The sequence below is a fragment of the Cervus elaphus genome, chromosome 11, assembly GCF_910594005.1.
Source record: "Cervus elaphus chromosome 11, mCerEla1.1, whole genome shotgun sequence".
Lineage (NCBI taxonomy): Eukaryota > Metazoa > Chordata > Mammalia > Artiodactyla > Cervidae > Cervus > Cervus elaphus.
In genome coordinates this window covers 9,589,327-9,610,237 of record NC_057825.1, presented here as the reverse complement: position 1 = coordinate 9,610,237, position 20,911 = coordinate 9,589,327, and the positions used below count along the sequence as shown (strand labels likewise).

The 20,911-nt window shown below is 53.0% G+C and overlaps 1 protein-coding gene and 1 long non-coding RNA gene across 5 annotated transcripts in view; one reads left to right on the top strand and one right to left on the bottom strand.

Annotated features, from left to right (window-relative positions):
* The window catches only part of MVB12B (multivesicular body subunit 12B), a 189,245-nt gene that overhangs the window by 152,084 nt on the left and 16,250 nt on the right, over window positions 1–20,911 (top strand). For all 4 annotated transcript variants that reach the window (XM_043916833.1, XM_043916831.1, XM_043916834.1 and 1 more), the window contains exons 8-9: window positions 9,870–9,925; window positions 12,551–12,610. In XM_043916833.1, the coding sequence (XP_043772768.1) occupies window positions 9,870–9,925; window positions 12,551–12,610 (116 nt within the window). The remainder of the gene's footprint in view (window positions 1–9,869; window positions 9,926–12,550; window positions 12,611–20,911) is intronic.
* LOC122702884 lies at window positions 1,850–11,279 on the bottom strand. The gene is made up of 3 exons (XR_006343361.1): window positions 9,738–11,279; window positions 9,178–9,263; window positions 1,850–8,691 (listed from the first exon to the last, which is right to left on the bottom strand). It is a non-coding gene; the product is annotated as an uncharacterized LOC122702884 (long non-coding RNA).

The window sequence follows — 20,911 nt, the reverse complement described above, 5'->3', positions numbered from 1 at the left end:
CCCCTCTGTTCTCACTGTTGCAGCCCTAGCCCAGGTCCCCAGCACCCCTTGATTTACTGTCAGAACGTCCTCCAGGTGGTCCCACCTCCAGCCTTACTCTTAGCACAGCATGGGAGACGTCCCTAAAATATAAACATGATACCTCCTCTCCAGCTCAGAACCCTTCAGTGGCTCCCCAGGGGCCTCCCGGGGACGTTCAGGCCACTGTAAATGGCAGTCAAGGCTGCTTGTGAGCTGGCCCTCTGTTGTCTCCACCCTTACTTCTGTGCAGCTGTAACAAAGACTGAGATAGATCTGTAGCCACCCCGACACAAGTTCTCTGACAGGTGGAAAAAGCAAATTGCAGAACAGTCAGTTATGCTGTAATGCTATTTTTGTTAAAAACACCAATGAAAAAAGGAAAAGGTGAAAGTGTTAGTCGCTTCAATCATGAAGTCTTTGCAACCCCATGGACTGTAGTCTGCAGGGCTCCTCTGTCCATGGAATTCTCCAGGCAAGAACACTGGTGTAGGTAGCCATTCCCTTCTCCAGGGGATCTTCCTGATCCAGGGATTGAACCCGGGTCTCCTGCATTAGCAGGCAGATTCTTTACTGTCTGAGCCACCACAGAAGCCTATACCCCCAAAAAAAAAATGCTACATTTCTTCTTGACATGCAAGCTCATAGGTGAACACAGGAAAAAGAGGGACTGCAAGGGCCATGTGCAGACCACTACCCTGGCTGTCCCCAAAGGACGGGGCTCTGGAGTCAAGGGGCATTTTCACATAACTGGACTATTGGGAGTTGCTTCTTCAGAAAACATTCATTTATGGAGAGGTTGAAGAAAAAAAAACAAACTTAAAAATATACATGAGTTGGTTTTGAGACGGTGAAAAGAGCCCGGGGACACAAAGTGCATCTCCTGTGCTGGGCTGGGTCTGACCCCGCCCAGGTCTGTCCCGCCCCCATCGAGGCTTGGCCTCAGTCGCAGGACAGTGGCTGTGGGTTGACGAGCTCAGTGTAGACCTCGCCCGCCTCCCGGAGCAGCGTGCTTGCTCCTGGCGGCAGTGCCCCTGGGCTGGCCCCGCAGTTCTGCCTCTTGTTCTGCGCTCACAGAGCCCCTCTTGTTGCTCTCAAGCTTATGGAGGAGGTTTTACACGTGGGCACCGGGGAAGCAGGTGTGAACACGTGGTGACAGTGACCCGCCCGGGAGCCCCTCAGCAAGCCACGGGGGAAAGTGTCGCTTAACTGGATTTTATCTTTACTTTGAGGGAAATGTAGCTGGTCCCTGCCCCAAGCCTTGAAGTACTGATGGAGTTTTATACTTCCCTGGTGGCTCAGATGGTAAAGCGTCTGCCTCCAATGCGGGAGACCCATGTTCAATCCCTGGGTCGGGAAGATCTCCTGGAGACGGAATTGGCAACCCACTCCAGTATTCTCGCCTGGAAAATCCCATGGACGGAGGAGCCTGGTAGGCTACAGTCCATGGGGTCACAAAGTGTCGGACACAACTGAGCAACTTCACTTTTCACTTTCTGCAGCCGAGTGAGGGTGTTCTCCTTCATGTATTTAGAGTCCCTGGTGGGCGTATGGGCATGGCAGCCACCCACGGCCCAGCAGAGACCCTCAAGGGTCCTCCCACACAGCTCCTGGGGCCCTCGGGGGTGCTGCTCAGAACGGTGGGGCAGGAGGACTGGAGGGCCCCCAGACTTGTCCCAGGATGTGGGGACGGGGAAGGGTGAAGCAGGCTGCAGGACTAAAGTGACAGTTATTGTCAGGTGCTCTGCGTTTGGAAGGTGGGGGCAGAGGTATGGGGAGGCTTCCTAATTACCACACAAAATAGAACCTCAGAGACCATTCATTTGTGGTGTGAAGGCATCTTTATTTGAAAAGTGCAGTATTTCTGACTAACCTGGTAAAATTAGCCTCCTGATACCCAGGGGCAGTTCTCTTCTCAGCTTTGGGAGCTCTTTTCCAGGGGACGTTTAGCACCCGGGCTAGCATGGGCCTTGCTCTCGCAGGGAGCTTGACCTGTGACCGTAGGGACAGCAGACGCCAGGAGAGCCGTGGTCAGAGCACCCAGGGAGGCCCTCCCGGGCAGGCTTTGCCTCTGCACCCCGAAAAGCCTTTGGCCTCAGATTACATAATTGAATGTGGATGCAGTTGTGTTTTTATGTAAAAGCAGAGAGAAAGACAGAAAGGTCTATCTTGGAGGGGCTTTTCCATCTAGCACAGGGGTGATGACAGTTAACTGAGGACTTAGTTCGTACCTGGGGCTTTACGCTTTTAACCTCATTTAAACTTTGCAGACGTCCAGGTATGACTTCCTTCCTTCTGCAATCAAGGAAGCAGGCTCAGAGAGATGACTCACTTGTCCTGAGTCAGAGGTGGGCAGTGGGGTGCCTGCCACAGACCCCCGGCCTCTTCCCAGCAGTGTACTGCGGCCTGGGTGTGCCTGTCCCCTTCCACGAGGACAGGTGCCTCCTTCTTCCCATGGAGCCGCCTCGTGCGTGGGACTCGGGAGGCTCTGGTTGTAGCCGATAAAGCACCGCTTTTGGCTTGTGAGTAACGTGGCTAAACCGATTACTATGGGGATCCAGAAGGAAGTTGTTGGCCTTGTGTAAACTCAATTGGAATGTCACCTAGCAGATAGCTCTGGGGCGTCCACAAATATCTTCCAAGGAATTTCCCCAAAGTGAAATCACAGAGAAAGCAGAACGGGCTTGGCCGTTTTGGTTTGCAAATGAGTTTTCAGAAATGGTCCTGAGATCTTGAGTTGTTGGCATTTTTCCCATCACAGGCTGTAAAGGACTTTTGAAAGGCCCCAGGAAAGGGGGAGAGAAAGGGCCGGGTTGCTGATTATTTACAGCTCCGAGCCCCAAGCAGGTACCAGAATTAAAGGCCTCCCACCATTCCAACTGCATGTAATTTTATTGTGAAAATGACTGCCTGCCAATAAGTCACGTTGTTCACCCTCATCTCTGCGAGGACTTCTGAGGAAGCACAACTGACCTCACTTAACACCACTTGGCAGCAGTAAGCAGACGACAGTTGAGATGCTGGTGATGGGGTCTTTTTAAAAATTTTACATTTTCACCATCGTTGTTCAGTCGCTAAGTCATGTCTGACTCTTTGCGACCCCCTGGACTGCAGCATGCCAGATTTCCCTGTCCTTTACCATCTCCCAGAGTTTGCGCACATTCTTGTCCATAGAGTTGGTGATGCCATCCAACCATCTCATCCTCTGTCGCCCCCTTCTCCTCCTGCCTTCAGTCTTTCCCAGCATGAGGGTCACATTTTCACCATATGACTTTATGAATCCTTGGATCGAGTGTGCTGGAATTAATTCATGTGTTGATTGGAGTATTTCCTCTTTGAGGAAGGTATCTGCTGGTCCTGGGCCTGGTGCCTTTGGGAGCTGGTCAGCAGTGGGTTTGCGTTGAGCCTGCAGAAGTCCAAAGGTGTGTGTTTGGAAGCGAGAATGAAGGGAAGGCACCGAGGGATTGCCTTGGCAAGTAAAATTATAGTTCCCACACGCAGGAGCTATGGCCCTCTCCTGTTGCCAGGCAGAGTTCCCGCAGATTCATGGCAGAGGTGTCTGTGCAAACGGGAATCCAATTTATGTCCGAACAGAAACGACATGCAAATCGGACTTCTTCCCCCAAGGAAAGCCAAGGCAGGTAGCACGGTCAGTTGGAAAAATAAATAAATAAATAAATAACCCCCCCCCCACTTTCCTTCTTTAGAAGAGGGAGTGGTATTAATATAGTAGCAGATTAGAGCTTTATTTGTTTAAACCGTGCCGATTCTGTAAGCATTCACAATCCTCTTGACTTGTAGTGCCTGATTGTAAAAAGAACAGTTGAATGAGCTCATTGTTCCCTGGTTTTTTTCTGTAATGTATTTTACAAACACCCCGGTGACAGTCCTGACACGCTGATTTCTATGTACCCGCACTTCAGTTTGGGATTACAGCATTAATAACAGAGTTCCATGCATCATGCCATTTTTAAGCATGATCGTTATGATAAAGGGCATATACTTAATTACAGGCCTGCTTAATTACAGCTCTGTTGAAGCTCGTTTGTTTAGGAGAATGCTAATTGCGCTACGGAGCCCACGGCACATCCTTGCTTTCATCTGCTGTGTGCCGCTCGGTGCCGAGGATCAGCGTTTTGTTAAAACTGCCACCAAAAATAAAATTGAAAAAGAGAAAAAGGGGGAGGGGGAGAAGGAAGAAGACGAAGAAAGCACTCGTCCTCGTCCTGAAAGGCGGCCTGCCCGGCACGGGCTTCTGTGGGCCTGCACAGAAGCCCGTGTCTGCCGTGCGCCCGTTTCTACCCTCGCGGCCCCTCCCGGGACAGATGCCGTGTGGTCCCCGCTTTACAGGCAGGGTGGCCAAGGCCCAGAGAGGTGAGACGGCCACACGTCTGCTGCACATCCTCCCTGCCACAAGCACGGCATTGCCACCGCCAGCTGGGCACCTGGGCTCAAATCCTGGCCCCGTCAAACTCCCTAACTCCTCAGCCTCGGGTTCCTTAAACGTTAACTTGCCCGTGATCATCATGGAGGTGACGTTATTTGGTGCATGTTGGCTCCCTCGTGTGTGGTCAGTAAATGCGATTTCCTTTCCTTCGCACTCTCTCTGGCCTGGATTTGGGCAGGGGAGAAGTTCTGCTACATCCAGGGTTTCAGGGGGCCAAGGGACCTGGACAGTGGACCCCCCTGGGCCCCGGAAGCTCCACCTTTGATGCCGGTGAGCAAAGGACAGACCTCTGTGTCCTGGTTCAGGGTTGTGCCCACAGATCGGTCAGGCTGTGTCCGTGTGAGAACCGTGTGCAAGCCCAGGCTGCCTGTGAGGGCTGGGGGGCAGGGGCGGATGAACAAACGTGTACCCGCTGAGCAGTGGCTCTGTGGGGGCTGCCCCTCAGCCCCTCCACCATGTGTCACCCTGACTGGGACCCGGCAGTGGTTGAAGGCTAGGAGGAGGAGTGGGATGAGGCCAGAGCACCACAGCGCAGTGAGGAAGGACACGTGCTCCCCCATGAGGAGCACAGACGATGATTTATGAGATCTTTTGGAACATGTAAAAAATGAGCGCCATTGATTTTAAGAATTATGTCTCACAAGCCTCTAGATATCTTAAAATATGGAAAAGCTGCCCAGATAGGGAGAATAGAAATGGATGTCCTAGAATTAGAAGGGGATTTAGCAGTCCCACAGATCAGCTTTTCTACCGACACACAACATCCCTTTCTAACCCCTGACAAGTGGCCGTGCGTCTGGAACTTTTTCAGCCGGTGCTGTGTGTCCTTCTTGCCAGCTTCTCCAGAGGAGGACAAGGTCTCCCCCGGAAATCGTGCCCCGACGCCAGCCCCTCTTCTTGTGACAGCTCTCAGAACACGTGCAGACACTTGACCATGTTCACCTCCAAGGCTTCTCTTATCTGGTGATGGTGGGTGTTCAGTCACTCAGTCCTATCTGACTCTGTGCAACCCCATAGACTGTAGCCCACCAGGCTCTTCTGCCCGTGGGATTTCCCAGGCCAGAATACTAGAGTGGGTTGCCATTTCCTTCCCCAGGGCCTCTTCCCGACCCAGGAATCAAACCTGCGTCTCCTGCATTGCCAGGCGGGTTCTTTACCGCTGAGCCAGCGGGGAAGCCCCTCTTCTGTCTGGACCAGAACCCATCTAGCTGTACTTCTTCCTGCATGTGGGACACTGGGCTCTCAGGTGCCCCCCTAGAGCAGCAGGTCTGATGACTTCCTCTCCTTCCCTCCTGTGGGCTGGCCTCGGGTCCCTCACCAGGCTGTCCAGGACGACGCTCTGAGACTGCAGTCCCAGCATGGAACCCCTCCCTTGAGCCCAGAACAGACCCAGGTGGTGATTGCCCTTCCCTGGCATGGGGAGAGCTGCACTGTTGCTTACAATGGCAGCTCCCAACTTCTAAACAGTCCGGTCACGCTGTTGACTTGTTCCACTATGGACAAATCTTTTTTTTTCCGTGTCTTCTGCTGTTATTCTAGCATGAACATCTCTTTCATTCCATCTGATGCAGTTGGCATTTTGGACCTAAGGTACAGGTCTTAACACTGACCTTTAACAAATTCCATCTATTAAATGTAGCCCATGACCCTGACTTTTTGAGATCTCTATTGGATTTCTCTCCCTTATCCAGTCTGTGGGCTGTCCCCATCAGCCGCATATCGGATATGCCTACTCTGCGTGCCTTCACTGAAGTAATTGATAACGCCCCGGGCACCCTCCAGAGAGGTTGCTTGAGGTCAGTGTCAATCTATTAATCAGCTTCTTGAACATCTAGTCCAACCAGTTATGGATTCTCCTACCCTTAACATTGTCCCAGCCATACTTATCTGTCTTGTCCATTTGGATAACGTGAGAAATCTGTCAAATGCGTTGTTCAAATCTGCCTTCTTTTTAGCCTACCATAGTCTTGGCTATACTAGATTTTTTTTTTTTTTAATAAATGAAACTTGGTCGGCAGATCATCTGTTCAGCAGACTCTCAGCGGCTCCTGGGGACCTGGCTCCCCTTTTCAGGGATTCCGAGCGTGTCACCCAAGAGTCTGGTCCTCTCGAGGCAGCGCCCGCCCATTCAGCGGCTTCTGCCCCCAGGACCCTGTGGATTCACTTTCTTTTCCTCCAAGACTGCTCAAGTCTGTTATCTAGAAGAATGCAAGGAGTGTCTGGCTATGCCCATCTTCCCGTCCTGAACTCTTAAGATGAAGTGGAAACTTATCCCCAGATTCTCATCTTTCTCTCCCTCCCCCTCAAGGTCGGATTAGGTCCACGTGGTTCTCCACAGCAGCTCCTCTGCTGCTCAACCCCTCAGGAGGCCATCACCCCCTGTGCTGAGGGCCACCCTCATGCTGCCTCTTGCTTCTCAGTCTTGGGAATGCATCCTCCCTTCTCTCCAGACATCTCCCAGGTTGGAGCCCCGTTACAGGGGATGCCGAGCTCCCCAGGCACCCCCTGTGCTGGGACAGGAAGGCAGAGCTGACTCAGACGTGGATGGCCAGAGGCCCACGGCCAGCAGAGGAGACACGGCCATAGCCAGGCACCCAGGGGGGCAAGCAGGGCTTCGGAGACAGCGTCCTGCAGGAGAGCACGCTGAGGTGACCCCAGAGGGATGGGAGGGGCGGGGGTGGACATGGGGTGAAGGGGAGGGGCAGGGAGCACCCCTCCTTGGCATCCCCACCTCTTCCCTTCCAGCCTTATGCTGGGCAAGGGTCACCACCCTCTCTCACTTCTGCCCAGGGCTCCCCAGGCCTCTTGTTTCCTGTAGTAATCCTGCCCTTGCAGGTCAGCGTACCATGTCTTTCAGAACATAAGTTCACGGAACAGACGTTGATATTTTGCTTGGAAACAGATGTCACCAGCGAGAAGGGCGATCTTCATCATATCTTTCCAGAACCCCCAGACGCTATGGTGGTCTTTAAACACCAAAGGCAGAAAGCCCAGTGAATGACCAAACAAGGTTCCCAGCCCAGGAATGCAGCCAGGACAGGTGACCACAGGGGCTTTGAGAGTGTGAGGAGAGGTAAAGTAGGCTGTGGTTTCCAGCGTCTGATATGGGGTAAGCAGGATGTGGGCGGTGGCTTCATGCTGAGGGGACTGACTGTGGAGAGAAGTGTGGATCCAGAAGACAGTGGTGGGTGTGACTTGGGGCTGTTGGCGCACATAGTCACCTCCTGGCCAGTAGGTCTGATGGGAAAGAGCTGGTCGAAGGGCCAGCTGGACACTTGGCAAGTGTGTGGTATTGTCAAAACCGTGCAAGGCCCTGGTGTGGAAGCAGGTTTGCCGTCAGAAACAGCAAGTATCCCTCATAGAAGGGCCAGAGATTAGAGTCACTGCTTCCACCTGTGTGGCCCCCGACCCACTGTCTGTGAGTGATCAGAAATGCTGCCAGTGTGGCATCAGGAAGCAGCCAGGGTCAGAGTGCCATGTGGGGTGAGCCTTGACTTCAGCCACGGTGGGTGGACGGTGGCAGCCACGGGGAAGGGAGCTTGGCCCTTCCCTTGGGTTCTGGGTGGGCCTTGTCCTGTCTCTTCTAGAAGGCATCACAGCCTTTCAGGGATCATCTCTTCAGGGCCGTTATATTCCCAGCTGTGAATGCGCGTGCATGGCTGTGTCACTTCAGTCGTGTCCAACTCTTTGTGATCCCATGGACTGTAGCCCACCAGGCTCCCCCGCCCATGGGATTCTCCAGGCAAGAGTCTTGGAGTGGGTTGCCATTCCCTTCTCCATGCTTGTAGAATGCGTGTAGGTGCTCAGATTTCCTTAGTATATTTGTGTATATGACGTACTGCGTAAGGTGACTGTGGGCTCCCCGCTCCTTCCTGGGGAGCTGTCACGCTGTCCCCAGTGCTTAGCTGGGTCTCCAGGCAGACAGGGCAGGTCCCTGGGGCCTCTGTGATGCGAGGTCTCTGGCCACAGACGTCTCTGTCCGAGCCCGTGGTCCGCGCAGCCCTCCCGGGAAAGGAGGGGGTGCCCCACGCTGTGGTGGGGCTGGCCACACTAGTTCCTTCTCATACTTCCCAGAGAAGGGTCCATTTTTTTCCTCCCCAGAAACGATGAAAGTAGCTTAAAATGAGACATTTGGTTCATCTTGTTGATCAGAGAGGATTTGTCCCCAGATTCTTTTCTTACTTCCTTTTCTTATTTCTGCTTCTGCGACTCTTTATTTCTTAGGACTGAAAAAAATAAAAAAACAACGTTGTCCACCACCAGTGTCCCAGAGAAGGCCCCCTGCCCCCCTCCCCCCGAGATGACAGGGAAAGCGGAGACCTTCATTCCCAGGGAACTAACTCATCACTCCACCTCTTGCCGTGACCACAACTCACCAGAAAACCGCGAGGCGCCCCACGCCGTGCCTGTGGCTGGGCCTGGTGATGCCAGTCTGGCCTCTATTCAGGGCTGATGGGGGCACTGAGCCCCGGGAGAAGCCCCTGCCCACCTCCCCAGCCTGTGGCCGCCCAGCCTTCACGCTAGGAGCGTCCATGTCACGCTCAGTACAGGGTGACCTGTTCCCCTGGGTGCCAAGGTTTCCTCATGGACGTCAGAATCCCTCATCCCGGGAGTAGGGGGGGCAGCCCCAGGTCGTGGCTTGGCGGCGATGATGACCTGGGGACGTGGTGGATGCAGGGCTGCGGGAAAGGACCTGAGCCCCTGACCCCTACCTTCCCCGTTTTCCTTTCTGGGAGCCCGTTCCCACCGCTTCTGTGTCCTCTGAACACCGAGCAGACAGTTGAGCCTCCGTCCAGCCCTGAAAGACCAGGAGCCAGCAGTGATGGCCGCGTAGCCCCACCCACCGAGCTCACGGGGACAGCTCACACCAACTCCTACGCAGGCCACACCGCCCTCCTTTTAAACCCAAGCGCACCCAAGGTCGTGGCCAGGGTTCAACCCAGTCTCTCTGACTCCAGAACCACTCTTTCCCCCCACAACCTGGGCCTTCCCTGTGAGCCTGACGGCCTGGCTGTGATCAGGACTCGGCCAGGAGGGCGCCTCACGAACAGAGTCACTGCCCACCTCCGCCCCGAGCACCCGGCCTTGTCCCTTCCACCCCGTGCGCCTCTGTCCTGCCCCCAGCCCCTCAGTGGCTCCCCCCATTCACTGCTGCGACCCTTGCTCTCAGCTCCTGTCTGCACCTCCCGCCGGGTGTCTGCCTCACTCACCAGGTGTGTGTCGTGGGAGCATGGGTGGTACCTGGGCACACGTCACCCGTGGCCCCACTCACCTGTGCCTGTGTCAGCCGGCTGCAGCCCCTGACCGGCCTGTACTGTCCGTGTCAATAGCTCAAGTTACTGAACGTCAGTGGATCTGCAGTGCCATTTATTTTCACTTGTTTTTTTTCCCTCTTCTTTTGCAGCCATGGATGGTGTGCCTTTTATGATTTCAGAGAAGTTTTCTTGTGTTCCAGAAAGTGTAAGTTTCTTGCATGATCGCCCTCCCCTTCAGCTTCCTTCACCCCTAGCCTAAGCCCTCTCTTTACAGCACTGCAGGGCCATCCTGGCAGCCCCAAACCCCTCCCCTGCCAGAATCATCCATCGCTGCCCTTGTGCCCCACCCCACTCCCCACCACCAGAAGCTCGAGAGCAGGACTGTATAGATGTTCGTAGAAGGTGCTTGATAAGTGAGAGAAAAGAAGGGGTGAGGGTGGGGAGGGAGCGAGACAGATGAACAGACACCCTTAGACGCAGCCACAGCCGAGGTTTCTTGATTCAGATGTGATGGTGAATTTTTCTGAACCTCGCTGGCTGTAAATGTTCCTGGTTTCCAAGCTCACCTTGTTAATTTCCGCTCTTCTTTATTTAACATTGACAACGTTCAGCAGAAAGCAAGCTGCTAACCCTTTCCCATTGTCATTGCCGCATCCTGTGACGACCACATTCTCCACTCAATGAGTCGCAGTCGTCTGAACGGCAGGGCTGGGCCTGCCCTTGCAGGCTGCTCTGCCTGGCAGCTGTGGGTCTGCCGCCCACAGCAGGCCAGCACAGACCCCACGGTACATGAGAGGGAACCGAAGCCATGCTGTACCCCCGAGCCGTCTTTAGTGACAGAGGGACTGAGTGAACTAGCCAGGCCTGAAGGCCGGGCCCCAGACCTTGAGAGGCACGCGGCATGCACGGCCTTGCAGGGCCCGCCTGGCACCGCTGTGCCCTGCCACCGGCTGTGCCTGCACCCCTCAGCGGTGCAGGCCTGGTCTGTGGGCTCAGTAGACTTGTTCCTGGATTTTTTTCAAATCCTTGCTGCAGAAATTGCTCTTGAGTAGTTAATAAACACGACAGCCCTGGTTTGGGCACCAGCTCAGAGTCCTTCAAGCAAAAGTGTTTTTCTTGGATCCAGCTTAAAACCACCCAGCTTGCGATCTGACCTGCCCTGGAGTTTCCATTTTCATGAAATATAATAGGCCTCCTCTGAACCCTTCTGGTAAGCAGCTTAATCTTGGGAAAAAAAGAAAAAAACACGCCCGTGATGTTGACACGCGGAGCCTGTGTAACTTCAGCCGACCACTCACTCCACTTGGCTGTGTTGCCATGGAGACGCTGGCGCCTCTCCCGCCCGCGCCGTTGGAGAGGCCGTTCTGTCCTGCGCTGAGGCTCCAAGCGGGCAAGTTTAGTGGGGCAGTTACAGCCTAATGATGCAACAGCTGGACCGCCGCTGGAACCCCGGGCCGCGCAGGCAGGCGGCCCGTGCTCGCACCGCTCGGGCTGGCAGCAGGAGAAAGCCAAACTGTTTTGTGGCCGCTGGCAGCGCAGCTCCAGGAGCCGAGAGCCTAATTCGGTGGCCCCGTCCCAAGTCCGGGTTCTGCCGACTCAGCGAGTGCTCAGGCAGGCGGACGCGGGCCAAGTACAGCGCTTCCCCCTTGCTTCTCTCTCTGATCTCCCAGCAGCCCGGCCTGGTCAGCCGGGAGGGGCTCGCCCGCGATGCTTTGTAACCAGAGAGGAGGTTGATGGAGGGATTAACCTGTCCTGCTACATCCCGCCCAGAGGCAGAGGCGCTGAGCCCCGTCAGAATCCAGGTCCTGGGGCTCGGAGCCGGCCTCTTTCTACCACCCCTTGCAGGGAATCCACCCGCCCTGGCCCGGCTCAGGCTCCAGCTCTTGCCCCCTGCCTGTGGGCTGCAGTTCAAAACCACGAAGGCCTCTGGGGGTTTTGTCTGACTCTCAGGTTTCACCTGTTCACCCCCAGCTGCTGGCCCCAGGGGGGGCTATCTCGGGAATACAGACCATGGGGATCCCAGAGGGGACCCAGGCCAGGGACCTTGGAGACAGGGCTCCCTTTGCCCCTTACTGTGCGTTTCAGCCCAGGCTTCTCTGGGCCTCCAGCTGACTCTCCTTGCCGTGTGTGTTTAATTTTTCATGCTGTCTGTGGAAAAGCCAGCATTTTCAAAGAAGAAAGGTCCCCATCTCTATGAAGTTTTAGAAACAAACACCCCATTAAAATGGTGTTATTATTTCCCACCACCGTTGATTTCTCAAACGACTATTGATGGGCAGTTGGTTAGTTCGTTCACCTGGCATTTTAAATGACCTAGAATTCCCTCCAACCCCTTCCCTGATGCTAAGGAGTCCCAGGCAAGAGATGGGCTGCCTGCCTCCCCAGAGTTCCTTAGACCCATTCCAGCCCACAGGCGGGGCGGTCAGGGCAGTGTAGAGAAGCTGTGGGCACCTCCATCCCGCTGGCTGCAGAAAGAGCACGCTCGCCTTTTCGGGGGGTGGGGGGTTGTCAGAGAGGGACGAGAGGCAGCAGTTATTGGTGACAGCGACAGCCTTTCAGGAGAGCTGTGGCCGCCCCCCACCCCCGACCTGGGTGCCTAAGCAGGAGTCCCCACCAGAAGGGACCCGGTGGCAGCCAGGTTTTCTGAGTCTGCTCCTGGTCCGTTTACACTCACGCAGCACTGTGGAGCCACGCTGACAGTTTCTATGGGAAAGGAGTGGAAAAAACACCAGATCACAGCGGGGTTTGAAGTGTCGCAGTTGTGAAGAAAAGCAAATGTGAAGCAGCACTTTTTCCAGCCATGTAAAAGGATGACTTGATGTATTTTCAGATGCAGCCCTTTGATCTCCTGGGAATCACCATCAAATCTCTGGCAGAAATTGAAAAAGAGGTAAGCAAGCTCCCCAGAATGGGGCAGGGGGAGGCCCGGGTCCTTGCTGGCCAGCCCAGCATCTCCCTTCCACATTGAGGGTGTGTTCCAGGGACAAGAAGGGACCCCACGGTGGGACGGCCCTCTGAGAAAGATGCTTTCACTCAAGTTTACTTCTTAGAAAAAAGAAACTCACTTTTTAATGTGTGTATTACTTAAAGTAATGACAGAAGGTTTTACATGATAACACAGAACAGTCAACACTGCTTCATTTTGTTAAAAAACAAAAAGTCTCAGCTTAAAGAAGGCAGAGGTTGGGGCCAGGGCGCAGAGTTGGCTCTTCCTCCTTCAGCTTTATTATTTGCCTCCAGTAGGGGTTTGGGGAAATGTCCAAGCCGTTTCATGATTTAGAGGAAGGATCAGGACACATTCCATTGTGCTTGATAAAGCAAAACCCCATTTGGCAGCCTGGTTAGAAAGAGTTTGGATGTTTTCCTAATAAAAAGAGATCCCAGGATTTGGAAGCACATGTGATGCCTCTGAGGAAAGAGAGTGGCGATAACGGAACGAAACTGGGGGTCCGCTCTCCCGGTGGTCTCCCCACTTCCGTCAGACAGCGCGAGCGTGCGTGTCGTCTTCCGTGTGGGGACGGTTGTTAAGTGGTCACATGCTTGCAGCCGGCTCTCCTCAGAGAGGGACATTCGTCTCAGAGATGGAAATGGTAGAACCATTTCAATATTCTCAGCTCCTCTGGGTTTTCTCTCGTGTACCCAGCTAGCAGAAGCAGGTTGCATTATTGAAAGATGGCTGAAATCAAGGAAAATTGAATCAATATAGTACAACAAATTTCTAAACCTGTCACAGCAAAAACAAGACAAAAAAGTCCGCCTTTGTCTTGGGTTTTCAGTAAATCGTAAAACCCAAGCTGACTGTCATCTGTAGATTTTGGGAGGGGTAGAACAATGACCGGCTGCCACAGCAGAAGAACACGCGTGGGTGGGGCCCCAGATCAGCCCTGGCTGAAAGTGAGGTGACAGCTCCCACCCGGAGACTGCCTTTGTGTGGGGTCCCCACAGGGTGGCGCCGGTGAGCGTGTCTGGAGGGCCTTTGCAGAGACCTGCTCTGGCCGCAGGCTGTGAAGCAGGGAGCTGGCCTGTGACCTTTCAGGATGGACAAGGTCACACAGACTTTAAGGGGTGGGGGTGGGGGGGCCAGGGGTCTGCCCCTTCTCTGCTTAAAGCTAGGGTAACAGGAAAACTTGTCTCATGAACACTAAAGGGACAGGTGTGAAAAGCATCATAGACAGCAAGTGCCCGTCACCGTGGGCTGGTGGGGGTGGGTGGCCCATGCAGGAGACGGGGCAGCTGTGAACATCACCCCCTCTCTCCCTGCCCGTCCTCCCGGGCTGTAGCCAGAGCCCCGTTTATTTAAGTACCTGCCACGTGCTTGGCTCTGGGCCTGGACTTTACCTCCATCGTCACCGATTCTCACCCCGGGCTGACCAGGTGACAACATTCCTCCCCATTTTGTGGGGCAGAACTTGAGGCTCAGAGAGGTGAAGTTATCTGCCCAAGATGAGAGGGAGATCTCGCACGTCGCACTCCAGACGCCCTCCCTTATGACATAAAGTCCGTGGCCCCCTGTCCTCGGGCTGGTGGGGACAGTGGTACCAGGGAGGCCCGTCAGCCTGGGTCCTGACCCCACCCAGGCCTTCAGGTGACTGGGACAGGATGAAATAGGAGAGAGCCCAGTGTGCAGAGCCAGGGCCCGTGGTAGTAACTACCATCAGTTCTCTTAACTCTTCCCATGGAAGGACCAAAAATGCATCTGTTTAGAGTATGGCGTGCTGATGTCGGGTGCTCTGAGCAGAGCCTGGCAGGGGTAGCATCCTCAGCTTCTCCATGTAACCTTTCTGAGCCTCAGTTTCCTCTTCTGTAAAACCAGGAGAGTATTAATGAAAATACCCCGTAGCATTTATGGGTGTCGCTGAGACGGTCACGGAAATGGCTCAGAGCAGCACTTGCTGTGGCAGCTGCCCAGTTAGGTATCAGTTCAGTTCAGTTCAGTCGCTCAGTCGTGTCCGACTCTTTGCAACCCCATGAATCACAGCACGCCAGGCCCCCCTGTCCATCACCAACTCCTGGAGTTTACTCAAACTCATGTCCATCGAGTCGCTGATGCCATCCAATCATCTCATCCTCTGTCCTTCTCCTCCCGCCTTCAATCTTTCCCAGCATCAGGGTCTTTTCAGTGAGTCGGTTCTTCACATCAGGTGGCCAAAGTATTGGAGCTTCAGCTTCAGCATCAGTCCTTCCAATGAATATTCAGGACTGATCTCCTTTAGGATGGACGGGTTGGATCTCCTTGCAATCCAAGGGACTCTCAAGAGTCTTCTCCAACACCACAGTTCAAAAGCATCAATTTTTCGGTGCTCAGCTTGCTTTATAGCCCAACTCTCACATCCATACATGACCACTGGTAAAACCATAGCCTTGACTAGACAGACCTTTGTTGGCAAAGTAATGTCTCTGCTTTTTAATATGCTGTCTAGGTTGGTCATAACTTTTCTTCCAAGGAGCAAGTGTCATGGTTGTGGGCAGTGTTTTTTTTATTTATTTTTGGCCATGCGGGGTCTTCATTGCTGCACATGGGCTTTCTCGAGTTGCAGCAGGCCAGGGCTCCTCTCTCGCTGTGGTGCACAGGCTTGTTACCGCGGTGGCTTCTCTTGTTTCGGAGCTCCGGCTCTAGGGCGCGTGGGCTTCAGTAGTTGTCGCATACAGGCTTAGTTGCCCCAAGGCATGTGGAACCCTTCAGGACCAGGGATCGAACCCATGGCCCCTACATCGGAAGGCGGACCACCAGGCAAGTCCAGTCGTGTCGTGGTCACTGTCACCACCGTCCCTCTGGTCCACAGGAAGCGGGGCGAGTTGGTGCAAGTCCGCCTCATTGCAGTCTGACGCGCTGCCCTCTGGCTGCGGCAGAGCAGAGAGAGCCGGTGGACCACACCCGGCTTCCTTCCTTGTTTTCAGTGATGGGTTAAAAGCATATGTCTGTGTTCTCTTGTTGAAGGAGTTTAAAGTGGAGTTAGAGAAAAATGTAGGGAAATGGGGAGAGGTTAGATATGCTCAATAGGCTGGGAAACCATCAGAGACATCCCCACCATCAGGGATGCCGTGGGGGTTTTCATTTAATCTGAGGATTTAGAAGTTACTTCCACCAGCCATCTGCATGCATGTAATGGTGATTATTAGCATGTTGACATTCACACACTCCTTCTGCAACAACGTCAGCAAGTGTTCTCCATAAATAAACTGGAGAATTTGCCCCTGTCAGCCTCTGAACTCAGCATAGCTCCTGGAGCTGGAGATGGAGGAGGCGCTGAGCCCATGGCTCCCTGGCCCCGTGGCCCCGCCCTGGGGCTCCATGGGCTGGCCCTGAGCACCTGGGGGGCCCCTTGCTCAGGGTGATCTTGCCTCTTTTCCCACACACCCGGTCTGGCTGTCCTTCGGGGGCGAGGAGCATTGCTTGGGGAGGATCCTGGGGCAGCAGGAACTTGGCTGGGGGCTTGTTTGCTCTTGTTTACACCATCTAGCCGAGCGCCCTCCCCCAAGAAGTCAGGAGACTGCATTTGGGTTTGGGGTGACCATGACCTACACTGTCCCCTTGCCCATCCTGAACACCACCCCCCACCCCCAGCCCCAGATCTCACCCGGGATTTGCCAGCAGCAGGGAGAGTCTGGCGTCTGTAGGGGCTGCTTTGTGAGGGGCAGACTCTCCCCTCCCCATCCCTCCATGCCCCCGGGGGGAGGTGGCGTCACCCCGGCTCACAGCAGAAACGTGTGCCCGGGCGGTCCTGGCTATAGAGGAAGTGGGAGTGCTCGCCCCGAGGCAGCCGTCCAAGGGTGACGTGGGCTTGCTCGCTCCCCTCCAGCTTTCCCGTCACCTGCCCTGCCCTGCCTCAGGGCACCACCATTTGGCCTCAGGGACAAGTCACCCCCTGAACCAGCCCCATCGCTCTGTCGGTCTTGAGCTTGGTAATTTGGGACCAGAGAGGACACCTGTCTGCAGGTGCCCCCCGCCCCCAGAGCAGGGACCCACCGGACCCCAGCCCGTCACACCCAGGAGTGAGACGTGCAGGGAGACTGGGTGTCAGCCCCCCCGCAGTGGGTGGCAGTGCACCCCCTAAACCCAGAATCCGACCACCTCAAGGAGAGGCTGCCGCCTGGCCCTGCCAGCAGGAAGGTGGCACGAGGCTCGCTGGCAGCGTAGCCCAGAGCCCTCCGCCGCATGGTGTGTAGACAGCGATGTTTGTGGACTGTGCAGACCGTGGAGGAGACACAGCGTAGTGGAGGGACACGGTTTTCGAGTCCGGCCCCCCTGCCCAGGTCGCATGCCAAATCCGCCACCCATGCTGGACCCTGGCGCAGGTCCCCTGGCCTCCCCATCCTCGGGGTGGCGTGCAGGCCCGTGGGTCCCACCACGGCCATGGAGCCCACAGGAGGCCCCCGCAGGCGTGGTGACACCAGGCTACGTTTCATGAATGGCCCCCAAGGAAGGTCACGATTAGAGAGTCAGTGGCCGTGCCACCCGCCACGTTTGGGGGGAAGTGCTCGCAGGTGGTGTGAGCTGTTGAAGTGAATGAAGCCCAGGTGAGTAAACCAGTTCCCACTTTGAAGGCTGTCACTCTCCAGGCTCCAGCAGCCACAGCCCGTGCTGTCCACGTCTGCCCTCGGCTCAGGGCAGGGGCTTTGCCACGTAAATTACCCCCAAGGCAGGAGAGCGTGCTTTTGCTCACCCCCTCTGGGCCACGGGAGGTGACCAGGGAGCAGCCAGCGGCAGCTGTCGGGGTGTGCCGCGGGCGGGGGCATTGCAGGGCCCTGACCTGGCCCCCGTGCCCCAGGCAGCAGTCGTTGGGCTCTGCAGGAGGGCGGCGGGGGTCCCCAGAGGGCTGCATCCAGTGAGAAGCCCTTGTCGTCCTCCCTGTTGCCCAGACAAAAGGTTTTCTCCGTTCAAGAGTCAGGAAAAGTGTAATTTCGCAGCCGACCCGGTGATGAAGCGTCTTCTCTCAGCGCCAGGAGATGGGCATATAAATATTCTCTGTCTCTGCTGCTCTTTATTTCCCTTGTAAGCAGGCGCCCCATCCCTCCCTCTGATGGATGCCCCCTCGCAGCCAGCCCGGGAGCTCCCCAGCTCCTCAGTTCGGCAGTGATTCCCCGGTCTCCTTGCCTCTCCCGTAGCCTGTTCATCCTCCCCCCTACCCCAGCCCCACCTCCCTCACCCACCGCCCTGTCCCTTATGGCCCAGAGACAGTGGCCTCGACCACAGATTGCATGCCGTGTGCACAACACCGCAAACCTCTTAAAAATAGGAGCCAAGCGTTCCTGTGACTGAAAGGGCAACCCAAGAGCCTCCCAGCCCCATACACAAAACCTTCCCCCACCGTGGCTGCCGCCCTCCCGTGGAAAAGACCACTGCGTTCACCCCCCTTCAGTGGGCACCCCACTCAGAAACGTGGTGAGGAGCATCGTCATTAGCCCAGCACACTCCCTGGTGGAGCAGACGGCCTCCATTTTCACTTGACTTTAAGGCTGAAAGACAAGGGAGAGTCTAATTAATAAAGGGACGATCTGATATTAATCACTCCCTTAAAATTGACAAGGGAGGCAGTCCATTTAACCACTTAATGGCTACAGGTTTTTATGGGCTGCTGTTTGCAGACGTATTTAATGAAGAAGTTATAAATCCAAAGGAGCTTAAAATTTTAATTTTACACCTAAATATTTTCCTTGTTCTCATCTTTGTAGTCAGTCCTCCAGAGTGTAGTCACGTGGAATGTTCCTTAAATGAACATATTTGCTAACTGGCGCAATTTCAGTTTTTAAAACATTGGTTCCAGCAATTAGGCATTTTTTTTTTCAGTTCCCAAATGACTAGAGAAATTCGTCTTGATTATAATTGCTCTTAGCCACGCATATCTAATTTGTGTCTTTTTAAGTGTTAATTAGTAAACAGTTTGAGCTGACATCTTTATGTGTTTGTGTGTTGAAAAATGGGGCTTATTGCTTATTTAGCTTGGGGCCAATTCCACTCACATTTACGTCACGACATTGAGGTGAAATTAATGGAAACATATTTGGCATCGCGAGGTAAAAAGAATTTTTGGAACCAACTTGTGGACGTCCACTTTGCATGGACTTCTGCAAGCACTTCCAATATATGAGATTAGAATGGATTTGGGAGCTGCATGTGCAGGGAGAAAGGGAGGCAGAAGATTTTTGTATCAGTAATGAAATGGCAGAGTCCCAATTTTATAAAAGCAAAATGTTCATATCCCAGCGCAATTGTTCATTCTTCCTACTTTTGGAAAGCTTTCATTGTGCATATTAATGTTAGAAGAAGAATTTTGCAGAGGACGATGTCACAAAATGCGTGATCACTTTCCACCATCTAGTGGTCAGGTCTCAAACTGCAACAGGAAATAAGGTGTCCTTTATCTGTGAGATTTCAACGTTTTCATCCCCCAGCATCTTTTTTTTTTTTTTTTTCTTTTTCAGTCAGGAAGCTGATATGTTTGGGGAAAGAAATTTGCCTACTTCATTTATTAAATAAAAGCTAGCTAATTCGATAGACGTTAACCTTTCTTATGTATTGTTCTCCCCCTTTTTAATATTGTTTTCAAAGACCCAGGCCTTGTTCAGTCATGCCACTGAATTCTTACAGAGCTGCCCCACTAAGCTGAGATCATTTCAGCCAAAAACAAAGGAACCTAATGAATTGGTTCAATGGATAGCCATTCCAGAGGCATAAAAGAAGGGTTGTTGTTTTTCAGACGCTAACTCGAGTCCAACTCTTTGCAACCCCATGAACCACAGCAACGCCTGGCCTCTCTGTCCCTCACCATCTCCCGGAGCTTGCCCAAGTTCACATCCATTGAATCGGTGATGCCATCCAACCATCTCGTTTTCTGCCACCCTCTTCTCCTTTTGCCTTCAATCTTTCCCAGAATCAGGGTCTTTTCCAATTTGAAATGGGAGCTTGGGGACCTGCATATCCTGGACTCTTCAGGAGTCTGACCACAGCTTGGGAACCACTGTTTGGTGCCACAGACAAGACTAGTTCTCGCCCCATAAAGTGTGGCAGCCATTGTGGGCAGTTTATCATCTTCAGTATCTATCCTGCCAATCAGAATCAATTTTTTAACATTCAGTGTTTTCTTTCCAAGTGCAAAGGTCATACCTATTTTTTAAAATGCAAACACAACAGAAACATGAAAAAAGATGAGAGTTCCCCATGGTCCACTCCTGGGAGAGAGAGACATGCACAGGTCAAACAAGCATCACAGGTGTTCAATACTGGACATGACGTTCCTGTATCTTGCTTTCGCACTGACCAATATATCTTGCACAACCTTCCATGTCATCGCACGCAGATCTGCCCCATTCTTTTTAATGACTACATGTGGTTCCCTTTTATGATTGTGTCATAATTTATTTAAGCAATCCACTATTGATTGGCTCTTGAGTTTCCAATTATTCACTATTACACTGCTGCAGTATATTTCCTTGTACATGTCTTTGCTCCCCTGGGTCTTTCTTGAGAAGAATGCATGGTATTACCATTTTGCTTTCCAAAAAGAGAGTGCCCTTTTAAACCCCCCTGCCCCCCCCCATCCTGTGGTGTGTGAGGGGGGTACCTGTTTCCCACACCCTCACTATAAGCATCACTGGTATTTACAGGTGGACATCTTTTCATATATTTATCAGCCATTTGTACTTCTTTTGTGAATCTCTTCTGTGTGTGCCCTTTGCCCAGTTTTTTCTATTGGCTTATTTAGTTTTTTCATTCATTTTTGAGTTTTTTATGTTCTTTGTAACAACCTTCTTTCTGTCCTGTGTTCAAATACACACACTTTAACCAGTGGCTTTTCACCTTGTTTAAAGATGTGTTTTGCTATACAATAGTTCTTAATTTTTCATGGGCAATTTTGACTTTGTTTTAATGTTTTGTTTTTGGCTTCATGTCGTACTTAAGATTATAAAAAATATTCACTCCTATTTTCTCATACCCTTTTGTGTTTTAATATCTTACAGTATTAAATAGTTTTCAAATACTTGATCCATTTGAAGTTTATTAGAAGGTAAAGACTAGAACCAGCTTTGTTTTATCCTAAATCGTTAACCAGTTTTCTTATTGTTTACTTTCTTCAGTAGTTTTAAGTGTTACTCTTATTGTATAGTTCCATCTGTAAGTGAATCACTGGATGTTTTTCTTGACTCTTTGTTCTTTTTGTATGATTACCACACTGCTTTGATTCTGATAGCT